This window comes from Lampetra fluviatilis, chromosome 56 (assembly GCF_964198595.1).
Source record: "Lampetra fluviatilis chromosome 56, kcLamFluv1.1, whole genome shotgun sequence".
NCBI classification, from domain to species: domain Eukaryota; kingdom Metazoa; phylum Chordata; class Hyperoartia; order Petromyzontiformes; family Petromyzontidae; genus Lampetra; species Lampetra fluviatilis.
In genome coordinates this window covers 4,885,846-4,898,051 of record NC_136330.1, presented here as the reverse complement: position 1 = coordinate 4,898,051, position 12,206 = coordinate 4,885,846, and the positions used below count along the sequence as shown (strand labels likewise).

The window sequence follows — 12,206 nt, the reverse complement described above, 5'->3', positions numbered from 1 at the left end:
CGTGAGAACAATGCTTCCTCGACGGCTTGATCAACCTGCAAGGTTTGGTGCGTGGACACCGATTATGGTGGCAAATCGGTTACCCTGCATGGGTAGCCATAGAGACACCAGGCGGTCTGAACGGCCAATTGGAAGGCCCAGGAGTTTGCCAGCGATGGTGTTCTTCATCGTGAGGCTTTCCCTGACCAGAACAGAGTTGTGCCCCCCCCCCCCCCACCGTGTTCAGTCAGGGATTGCTGCCCTGCAAAGCGAACTTCGCCGAGCGCTGCGATGTCAAGCCTGGCGAGCTCCCTTGCCGCAAGAGCCGGGCGTCGTTGTGGTCGGCCGTTTACGTCCGGGGTCCGGCGCCGTCGTGCGAACGTTCCGGCGTGCACATTTAGAGAAGTTCGGTTTCTTTCGCTCTTTCTGACCGCGCAAAAGAGATGCCCGGCGCGGAAGAAGCGTCAATGCACGCGGGCACGAGGCGACGCCAACAGCTTTGGCCGCGACAATTTGAAGACAAAGAAAAAAGATCTCGCGCCCAATTTTTTTCGTGGAGGAAAAGGGCGTTCCGGAAAAGAAACAAAAGGCAAAAAAACATGTAAAAACGCGGCCATAAGTTTCACCCCGGCTACGAAGCTCATTAATTACGGGGGGTCCACCAGCTCCACTTCCTCCGCCTTTAACGGGGGGGGGGGGGGGGCGCAACGCCTCAGCACGTGCGCAGCACATCGCCAGGCTCCCACAAGTCGCCTCGATCAATCACCGCCCCTTAATTAACCAGGTGAGCCTGCGACGGTTAACCTTGGGAAACCATAATTATACCGGGGGGGTGGGGGGGGGGGGTCAGGTTTTTATTCTCATAATTATTATGAATGCTATATAAAATGCTACATAAACTGTCGTTGCGCGCGATGGCACATTCAATATGTTCATGAGCAAAATGGCAATGCCTGAGGTCCGGCTGCTGTGAACACGACCACAGGGCCTTTAGCTGGGAAAGTTCGTGGAGTGTCGCCTTCCTTCACTCCCTCTCTCCTTCCTTCCCTCCTTCCTTCCATTCCTCCCTCCCTCGTCCGTTGAATGAGTGCAGACCGCAGTGGGGTTACTGTGCACTCCACACTCTGTGGGGTGTCTTGAATGTTTCTCTTTGGGTCTCTATGTGTCTCTATGGGTCTCTATGCGGCTCCATGTATCTCTATGGGTCTCCGTGTCTCTGTGTATCTCTACGAGTCTCCGTGGGTCGACTGTGTGGTCAACAGTGTGGGGTGCATGGCCACAGTGCCATCACTGTGACTTGTCTATTACAGGTCTCTATGCATCTCTATGACTCTCTATTGCCAACATTGCAAAGAAAGGGTGGAACCTCAACTTATTTTTTTCAACCTCTGCTACCGGCAAACAAAATAAAATACTCATAATATAGATTTTTGGGTCAGATTGGTCGCGAAAGCCTACGTGTTAAACAAAATAAAATACATTGGCAATATCGCCAAAAACCTCTACTTTTTTTTCATCGTCGTCACTTGAGAGGGCGATCGGAACCGTTCACGTATATATATTTTCCCCAGCCGCCCGGCTCAACGAGTCAAGTTTAGTCTCGTAAAAACAAATCTGACGACCAACGGCAACCCCACGGGGACTGCAGTAAATCGGCGATTGAGTGCCTGCTGCTACCCTGGGAGAGGGTGACCTATGACCCCCCCCTCCCTCCCATTACGTAACGCGTTCACCGCTAAGAGCCGCTGCCGCCGCAAGTGGCAGCGGTGCGCGGTGAGAATCAGCGTTGACAAATGAAAGCTCCACACGTGGGACAGATCGGGTGTTTAGAGACGGATTATCATTTTTTATTGCAAAATGGGAGCGAGCGTTAATGACTCCCCCCCTCCCACTTTCCCCTCCCCTCCCCCCCAACCTTTTTCGCTCATTGGACGAGAGATGAGCACCAGCGAGTTTCACTCGCGGACGCTTGACACGTCAGGTGCGCTTTTCGCGACAAATTAAAAGGGTTTCAATTTTATTTTTGGTGGGGTTAGAACCCCCGCCGCCACGGCCGGCCGGTAAGGGGTTCCGCTTCACGTGCAAAAAAAACCAACGTGGCCCATTGGCGACTACTTCAGCCCACCACCGGCTGTGTGTGTTGGAGAGCGAACCAAACAACATTTCACAATCTGAGCACCGCGAGGTTTCGCCGGTAATTACGCCAAACTGGATCGTCGGTGCGATTTTGCCAGCTTTATTTACGCACTCGCACACCCACGCACGTACACACTCACGTACACACTCACGTACACACTCACGTACACACGCACGCACGTACGCACGCACGTACACACACACGTACGCACGGCGACGCCGAGCAATAACTGTGGCGGTAACGGCGCTCCTGCCGCGTTTCTTGGGCCACGGCGTTTTTCGCATAATTTCCCAACGCTTGCGTTTGTGTGTTTTTCACCGCTCCCCCCCACACCGCCACCCCCACCGCCCCCCCCCCCCCCACCGCCCCCCCCCACACCCCCCATGTAATTGCTAATGCGGATCACGTGCGCGTGAGAGCGGTTCTTTAATGCAACTCCCTTTCAGAAATACACCACGCGGAGGAAATGAGCAAAAGTGTAGTTTGCCGATCATTCTTAAACGCGCGCGCGTGCACGTCGAGTTACGTACATACGCACGTCGAGTTACGTACATACGCACGTCAAGTTACGTACATACGCACGTCGAGTTACGTACATACGTACGTATGCTGAACTCCTCTCGCACCGTACGTAGCCAATAATCATGACAATCATGTGGGTGCGCGAGTGGGTGGGCGAGTGGGTGAGTGGGTGAGTGGGTGGGCGAGTGGGTGAGTGGGTGAGTGGGTGGGCGAGTGGGTGAGTGGGTGAGTGGGTGGGCGAGTGGGTGAGTGGGTGAGTGGGTGGGCGAGTGGGTGAGTGGGTGAGTGGGTGCGCGAGTGGGTGAGTGGGTGAGTGGGTGGGCGAGTGGGTGAGTGGGTGGGCGAGTGGGTGAGTGGGTGAGTGGGTGGGCGAGTGGGCGAGTGGGTGGGCGAGTGGGTGAGTGGGTGAGTGGGTGGGCGAGTGGGTGAGTGGGTGAGTGGGTGGGCGAGTGGGCGAGTGGGTGGGCGAGTGGGCGAGTGGGTGGGCGAGTGGGTGAGTGAGTGAGTGGGTGGGCGAGTGGGTGAGTGGGTGGGCGAGTGGGCGAGTGGGTGGGCGAGTGGGCGGGTGAGTGGGTGGGTGAGTGGGTGGGTGAGTGGGTGGGCGAGTGGGTGGGTGAGTGGGTGGGTGAGTGGATTGAGTGAGTGGGTGGGTGAGTCGGTGGGTGAGTGGGTGGGTGAGTGAGTGGGTGCGCGAGTGGGTGCGCGATTCGGTGGGCGAGTCGGTGGATGAGTGGGTGGGCGAGTGGGTGGGCGAGTGGGAGGGCGAGTGGGTGGGTGAGTGGGTGGGCGAGTGAGCGGGTGCGCAAGTGGATGCGTGGGTGGATGGGCGTGCGGGCGGGTGGGTAAATTTCACCCAAATCCAAGATGCGACGGCGACGTCCCCCCGCGGCGCTTTGCGCCACGCTAGGAGCGCCCCGGGGCTTGGTGCGCGTGGAAGTGGTGTGGGGAGGCTCGCCGCCGGCGGGAGGAGGGACAGACGTGCGGTGTCACGGGACGGACGCGGGTGTTCCGAATCGACCGACTGAGAAGACCGGCAGATGCGCCCAACCTGCGCTCCCCCCCACTGTGGCCAACTCGCCGCGTGTTTTAGCCGCCCGGCGCTCCGCTTGCGAGCAACAACAAAAGGCGAAGATCCCCCGTGTAGCCTACACAGAACGCTGGGGCAAGTGCTGCTACGGAGGCCGGCACGGCACACGAGAGAACGATCGCGGCCAAAGCGCCGCTCCGGGCTGCCGCCGTCTCCCCGGTGGGGCGATGTTTCACACGCCAGGTACTCACTTGAGGCTGAGTCGACCTAGGGGGAGAAGGCTCAGGACCGGTTCAACTAATCGTCACCGGCGTCGGCCGTGAGCGGGTCGCCGTGTTCCTAATCGCAGCGCGGTGCTAACCGCCGCACCCCCCTCCCCTGACGGCACGCACACGTGCACGCTCGCACGCACGCTCGCACGCACGCTCGCACGCGCACCCTAACACCACCGCTCCTCGGAATAACAACTTTCAGATGCGGTGAGCGGAGAGAAAGAGGGAGACACGCCAGCAGCTCGCTGCTACCGCTGCTCCCTCCCAGATGTTATCAGACTCCATCGGCCAAGAAACAAGCTACGGGACAAAACCCCATTGACCTCACACAGCGGGCAAATCAAAATCCGCGCGAATTGAGGTGTAGAAAGGCGAGCCAGGAATGTAAGCCACTGCTGAGATGTTAACTACCTCGCCTGGTATTCAGGAGGTCGTGGGTTCGATCCCGACCCTGATGCTTGCTGTGTATTTGGAGTTTGTGTGTCTCTCTCTCATCATCATCACGGTGGCCAGGAGATGTTAACTACCTCGCCTGGTATTCAGGAGGTCGTGGGTTCGATCCCGACCCTGATGCTTGCTGTGTATTTGGAGTTTGTGTGTCTCTCTCTCATCATCATCACGGTGGCCAGGAGATGTTAACTACCTCGCCTGGTATTCAGGAGGTCGTGGGTTCGATTCCGACCCTGATGCTTGCTGTATATTTGGAGTTTGTGTGTCTCTCTCTCATCATCATCACGGTGGCCAGGAGATGTTAACTACCTCGCCTGGTATTCAGGAGGTCATGGGTTCGATTCCGACCCTGATGCTTGCTGTATATTTGGAGTTTGCGTGTCTCTCTCTCATCATCATCACGGTGGCTAGGAGATGTTAACTACCTGGCCTGGTATTCAGGAGGTCGTGGGTTCGATCCCGACCCTGATGCTTGCTGTGTATTTGGAGTTTGCGTGTCTCTCTCTCATCATCATCACGGTGGCTAGGAGATGTTAACTACCTCGCCTGGTGTACAGGAGGTCGTGGGTTCGATCCCGACCCTGATGCTTGCTGTGTATTTGGAGTTTGCGTGTCTCTCTCTGATCATCATCACGGTGGCCAGGAGATGTTAACTACCTCGCCTGGTATTCAGGAGGTCGTGGGTTCGATCCTGACCCTGATGCTTGCTGTGTATTTGGAGTTTGCGTGTCTCTCTCTCATCATCATCACTGTGGCCAGGAGATGTTAACTACCTCGCCTGGTATACAGGAGGTCGTGGGTTCAATAGCGACCCTGACGCCTGCTGTATAAGTGGAGTTTGCATGTGTATCTCCCTGTGGTTGCGTAGATTTTTCTCCGGGTTCTCCGGTTTTTCCCTCCACATTTAGAATAGTTAGTTAAAAAGTGTAATTTTTATTCTAAAATAGTTGGTAAAAAATTGTTGTTAAATCACGGTTTTCCAAGCGGAGAGCCGAAAGGGCCCAGAACGCCAAGCGTCCAAGCAACAAACAGAACTCTTAAAGAGATTTTTTTACTGAAATAAATTAAAAGGCTCTACCCCATTTCCAGCTATAATAAAAGTAATAATACAGGAGGTGTTAAGATGCTCAAATACAAAATAGACCCCGTGCCCATGAACGAGGCATCGCGTCCGAATTAACCGCGCGGCAAAGCACGCAAACCCGACAACGCTTTGGCGATCGTGGTAGCATTGCCCCTTGTTTTTTGAGTGCTCACGGGACGTCTGGCAAAACCATCACCGAGCGGCGGAGCGTGCTAAATTCCCCGGCGCGTGTCGTGACGCGCCGCGGCGAGAACCCGACACCGCGTCCATCCGGCGCCCGCCGAGCCGCGTCGGCACTTTGTATTATTGCGGCCGCCGCCGAGCGAATGCCGCGCCGGAAGTCCGCGCTCGTCGCTGCGCGCAGAGCGCCTCGTCGCCGCCGGTGGACCGCGACGCCGTTGTCGTCGACGAGCAGCAGAGGTCGCAACCGGGTACCCGATACCCGGCTACCCGTACCCGATACCCGGCTACCCGTACCCGGCCAGGTACGGGTACTCGTTTGCGACCCTGGTGCGGCCGGGTACGGGTACGGGTAGGCCGTGAGTCACTGGTGAGTAACCGTTTGTCACTCATTTCCCAACGTCTTGTCTCTTCTCACACTTCAAGTTCCTAGAATCAACCCACCCGCGCCTGCAACATGGCTTCATCCCAGAGGTCGCAATCGGGTACCCGATACCCGTACCCTACCCGATACCCGGCTGGGTACGGGTAGGGTACGGGTACAGTCGGGTATGGGTACTCGTTTGCGACCCTGGTGCGGCCGGGTACGGGTACGGGTAGGCCGTGAGTCACTAGTGAGTAACCGTTTGTCACTCATTTCGGGTAGGGTACGGGTAGGGAACGGGTACCCGTACCCGTACCCGGCCGGGTACGTGTACGGGTACCCATTTGCGATCCTGGTGCGGCCGGGTACGGGTAAGGAATCAAAACCCGTTTGCGACCTCTGACGAGCAGTGAGCCGTCGTCGTCGCGCGAACTCCGGGCGGCGGCGGCGGCTTCCGGCTCGCCCGTCGAACGAAGACGGCTTCTGCGAAGACGCTTCCGCGGCCGTCTGGAACGCTTCTTCCTACCGATGTGAGGAAGCCCATTTGGAGCTGTGCGATTCAAAATCATCATCGTCGTCGAGGTTGACAAACTCATTTCTTGAAGAGCCGCTTTGTGTGCTTGGTTCTTCATCCTTCACCCGCAGCTCCGATGAGCACGGTCGGTAAGGTGCGAAAGAAGTTCAGCATACTTAACGCACGTGCATACGAAAATCGATGGCGGGGTGGGGCGGGGTGATGAGTTTTTGAATTGTTAGAAAGCACGACCATCAAAGTTGCCGCGATCGTTTGATGTGGGGGGAGACCCTACGGCCGGGTGTTGCGTTACAGCCAAAGCAGCGCTTTATCGCTGCCCCCCCCCCCCCGCCCTCCCCGCCCCCCACGATAGAATGTTCAGCTGCTCTCGGTAGGAGCACGAGCAAAGTCGCTCCGTCTCCGTGGCGTGTGACGTCCTCCCGGGGGGGAACGGCGGAAGTAGATGAATGAAAACTATTTTCGATTGTCGCAAGCCGGAGAAGGGAGCTGGAAAGGTCACCTCGCGTCACCGCCCCACGCGACCCCACCGTCGTCGAACCTTCCCGCGCGACGCCACGTCGCCTCTCCGGCCGAACCGTCGGCCTGAAACGCGACGTACCTGACGTGCGCGTCTTGCCTCCTATCGGCGGTGAACACGGTGGCGGCGGGATGTCGACTACCTCGCCTGGTTATGCAAGGAGGTCGCGGGTTCGATCAACACAGCCGTCATCACCACCGTCATCACCACAACCACCACAATCATCATTACCATCATCATCATCACAAACATCGCCACCATCATCATCACTATCATCACCACCACCATCCTCAACACTATCATCACTACCACCATCATTATCATGATCACTATCATCATCATCATCGCCATCTTCACCATCATCATCGCCATCTTCACCATCATCATCATCACTCTCATCATCACCATGTTTTTTTTTAAATGCCCACTGCCCCCCAGCGGTCATCTGACCAGCCAGCCAGCCGGCCAGGCAGCCAGCCAGCGAGCGTGGTACAAATGGGCACGACCAATGCAAGTCTACGACCGGCTGGTAGGGCCGGCGTGTGTTGGGGCTGACGTGCAGGCGGGCGCACACCCAACGCTCGCAGGACATCTGGCCGGCGTGCCAGAGTAGGCCAAAGTGGCCCTTGAAACGGCGGGTGAGGAGGGGTGGGATGGGGGGTAAAGGGCTCTTCAAAGCCGTGACGACGCAGCGAATACAATTTAAATAACCTCTTCCTCTTTGCGATTTTTTTTTTTAAAGTCGATTTTCAGAATCCAGAGAGAAGAGCTGCACGCTGAACTTCTCATCCCCCCCCCAGGGCCCCTAACCCCCAACCACCAGCCCCCCCCCCCCCACGGGGAGCAGATTCTCCCACAGCGATGAACAACCGACGGGATGACACGAACTCACGCGAACGTCGAGCTACGGTCCCGAAATGTCTTCAAGGCTGACCGGACGCCGATTTACAACCCGCGACTCGCCGCCGCCGCCTTCCCCAGGCGCGTCCGCGTGTCCCCGACGACGAATATCTGCGGGGGGGGCCCGTGGAAACGGCGGCCGCGCGCACGTGCGGCCCGCCGGCGCGCGCGCACGTGCGATCGTTCCGCTGTGCGTGGGAGCGAGCCGGAGCGAGCGAGCCGGAGCGAGCGAGTGAGCGTCCGTGGCGCCGCTTGCGCTGTGCGTGCTCTGCGTGTGTTTCGCGTGCGAGGAAAAACACGCGCTCGCGCACGTGCGTGCGTCAGTGGGTTATGGCGTGTGCGTGTGTGTGTGTTGGCGGTGTATCCTTCTGTCTTGCGCGTACACACGCCTGCCTTGCGTGTGTTTGTGGTGCTCGCTAACAGCACTTGCCCCTACAGTCTGTTAAGGCTATCCGGGGGATCTTTGTCTTTGTACACACACTTGCCCTGTGCGTGAGTCACGTGTGCGTGTACACGCATCACACACGTGCTTGCCCTGCGTGTTCCTATGGTACGCGCACACGTGTCACTCGCGCTAGGGCGCGGCGTGACCGCCACCCGCCGTGTCTTCCTACGGATGCTCTCGGCTTCGTTTGCCAAAGTGCCGCTTCCGAAGAGTTCGTTTTTGACGCCCGTCTTGCCTCTGCCCGTGCGTCTGCGTGCGTCTGCGTGCGTCTGCGTGCGTCTGCGTGCGTCTGCGTGCATCTGCGTGCGTCTGCGTGCGTCTGCGTGCGTCTGCGTGCCTCTGCCCGTGCGTCTGCGTGCGTCTGCGTGCGTCTGCGTGCGTCTGCGTGCGTCTGCCAACGTTGGCCCGGGCGAGCGGCGGCGCCGTTGTGTAGCTGGCGCTCGCTCCGTCGCCCGACACGTCGCCCCCGTTGCATATTTATCCTTCTTAAAAGCCGCACGCCGTTGCCCTGCACCGGCGTCACTCAGCGACGACGTCTTGAGCGGCCGACTGCTTTCGCTCGCTAACGGCACGTGAGCCGGCGGTCTGTGTGGTGATGTGTGGTGATGTGTGGTGATGTGTGGTGATGTGTGGTGATGATGGCGGTGGCCGTGACGTCGGTGGCGCTGGCGCTGGTGGTGGTGATGATGGTGGTGGTGATGGTGATTATGACGGTGGTGGTGACGATGACGATGACGATGAAAGATGATGATGATGGTGGTGGTGGTGGTGATGATGATGATGATAACGGTGGTGGTGGTAATGATTATGACGGTGGTGGGGGTGGTTGTGGTGGTAATGATGATGATGGTGGTGGGGGTGGTGGTGGTAATGATGATGATGGTGGTGGTGGTGGTAATGATGATGATGGTGGTGGGGGTGGTAATGATGATGATGGTGGTGATGATGATGACGACAGTGGCGGTGGCGGCGCTGGTGGCCCTGGCGGTGTGCGCGTTGTGCGCGTTTGGCGGTGCGCTCACTTGGCGTAGTAGTCCATGTGCTTGGGGAAGTCGATCTTGCACGCGAGGATCTTCTGGTACGTCCCGAAGGGGTTGTCGTCGAAGAACGGCGGATGCCTGCGAGGGCGCACGCGGGCGGGAGCACGGCGGGGCGCGTTAGGAGGGCGGCGACGCGTGATGACGCTCGCGGCCGACGCAACGAGAGACGGTAACGACGCACGCGACGGCGGGGAGGCGCTGGAGCCTTCATCACCATCATCATCACCGCCAGCGCCACCTTCATCACCTCCATCACCGCCAACGCCACCTTCATCGCCATCGCCATCACCACAACCACCAGCATCACCATCATCACCACAACCACCAGCATCATTATCAGCATCGCCGCCACCACCATCACCATCGTCATCACCACAACCACCATCGCCGCCACCACCATCACCATCGTCATCACCGCCGCCACCTTCATCACCTCCACCACCGCCAGCGCCACCTTCATCGTCATCACCACAACCACCAGCACCACCATCATCACCACAACCACCAGCATCATTATCACCATCGCCGCCACCATCATCACCATCATCATCACCACAACCACCATCGCCGCCACCACCATCACCATCGTCATCACCGCCGCCACCTTCATCACCTCCACCACCGCCAACGCCACCTTCATCGCCATCGTCATCACCACAACCACCAGCACCACCAGCACCACCATCATCACCACAACCACCAGCATCATTATCACCATCGCCGGCACCATCATCACCATCACAACAACCGCCATCATTATCACCGCCCCCATCATCATTATCACCACCACCACCAGCGCCACCTTCATCACCATCGTCATCAGCACAACCACCAGCACCACCATCATCACTACCACCACCAGCATCATTATCACAACCACCACCAGCACCACCATCATCACTGCCACCACCGCCAGCATCATTATCACCACCACCACCAGCGCCACCATCATCACCATCACAACAACCGCCATCATTATCACCGCCCCCATCATCATTATCACCACCACCACCAGCGTCACCATCATCACCATCGCCGCCGGAGCGGTATCCGTGGCCGCGTCTTCCGGTTTGCAGCGAGCTTCTGCCGCGGGTTGCGCGTGAAATCATAATCGTTTATCGTCGTCATCGTTATCGTTGTCATCGTCGTCGTCATCGTTGTAACTGTCGTTATCGTCGTCGTTGCCGCTGTGGTTTTGCCCTCTCGTCAGTTCGCGCGCGTCCGTGAAAAAGAGCTTCGGAGCTCGTCGGATTCCTCCGGCGTAAATAAACATTCTGAATCTGACAATCCCCTCCTACGTGACAGACCTCACTAATTGGCTGTGCCGGGCGGCGGGTTTAACGACACAGCATTCACGTATTTACGCGATCTAACCCCCCCCCCCCAAAACACTCGCGTCGGCTGTCAGCCCCCCGCCACGGGAGCCGGATAATGGGGTAATGAAAAGAGCAGCACAGATGGGCGACGGGTGGGACTGGGAGATGGACGGAGGGAGAGACGGGTGGGACTGTGAGAGGGAGAGACGGGTGGGACCGGGAGATGGACGGAGGGAGAGACGGGTGGGCGTAGGAGCAGTGTCCTTCGCTCGCAAGGCCCCGCGCGGCCCACCGGCGCGGCCCCTGGTGGCACTTTAGTGCGGCCCCTGACGTGAAGAGAGCCCCCCGCAATCGTCGTCATCGTGCTGCTGTCACAAACCCCCCCCCCCACCCCCCGAAAATAGCGTTTCGAATGGCGTGTGGCACACACACGCACACCGACGATGTCTTTTCGGCAAAAGTGCCCCCCTACTCCACCGACACCCCCTCCCCCCTCTTGCCCCCCCCCCCGCCGGCCCCACCCCTCCCCCCTCCGCCCCCCTCCGCCCCCCCCGGGCCCCCCCGCGCCACTCCGCCCCCGCCCCCCGCGCCACTCCATCCCCACCCCCATCCCCGCACGACTCCAGGCTCTGAAAATGTAGAGAACGCTGGCCGTGGGTGGGGCGTGCGACGACGGACGTCGCAGATGACTGCGAACGGGGGGGGGGGGGGACAGCTTCGGACGGAGGCGACCGGAGAGACGAGAGGGTGAATTAAGCGAGAGGGAAAGAATGCGAACGGGGGGGGTGTGTCTCACGGGGCACGCTTCACATCGGAGCACTCGAGGGTGCGGTGATTTCAGGCCGCGTCACCGGGTTGACGCGGGCGACTGCGCCGGGGCCTCTGGCGTTTGGCCGCGGTTTCGCTCCCGAGGTCGCGGACGTGCGCGTGTGTGTGCATGTGTGTGCGTGCGCGTGTGTGCGTGTGTGTGCGCATGTGTGTGTGCGTGTGCGTGTGTGCCTGTGCGTGCGTGTGTGGCGGGGCTGAGTGCGCCGCTGGCCTCGGGCCAGCCGTGGAAATTCCACATTCCCACAGTGGGGGGCAGGGAGGAGGGGTGGCTGTGGGTGTGCGTGCGTAAATGGTGCTTAAGTGTGCACGTGTTTGAGCGAGTGTTTGGGGAGCGGTGGCGTAGCGGCGGTTAGCACCACGAACCCCGGCGACCCGGGTTCGATTCCTGCTCGTGGCCAACACGATTATCTGAACCGGCCCCTGGGCCACCCCTAGGTCGACTCGGCCCCAAATGAGTACCTGGTGCGGCGTGTTTCAACATCGCCGCACTAGGTACCATCCAGTCCCTCGTGTTGACGTGCCGGCCATCGTAGGTGCTACTCGCTAACCGGCACTTGCCCCAACAGTCACTTTGGGGTGGAAAGAGAATCTTTGTTCTTCTGTATATGGC

The 12,206-nt window shown here is 59.0% G+C and overlaps 1 protein-coding gene across 1 annotated transcript in view; it reads right to left on the bottom strand.

Moving 5' to 3' along the window:
• The window catches only part of LOC144950157 (cAMP-dependent protein kinase catalytic subunit PRKX-like), a 175,355-nt gene that overhangs the window by 57,563 nt on the left and 105,586 nt on the right, over positions 1–12,206 (bottom strand). The window contains exon 6 of the mRNA XM_078880220.1: positions 9,435–9,530. Within this exon, the coding sequence (XP_078736346.1) occupies positions 9,435–9,530 (96 nt within the window). The remainder of the gene's footprint in view (positions 1–9,434; positions 9,531–12,206) is intronic.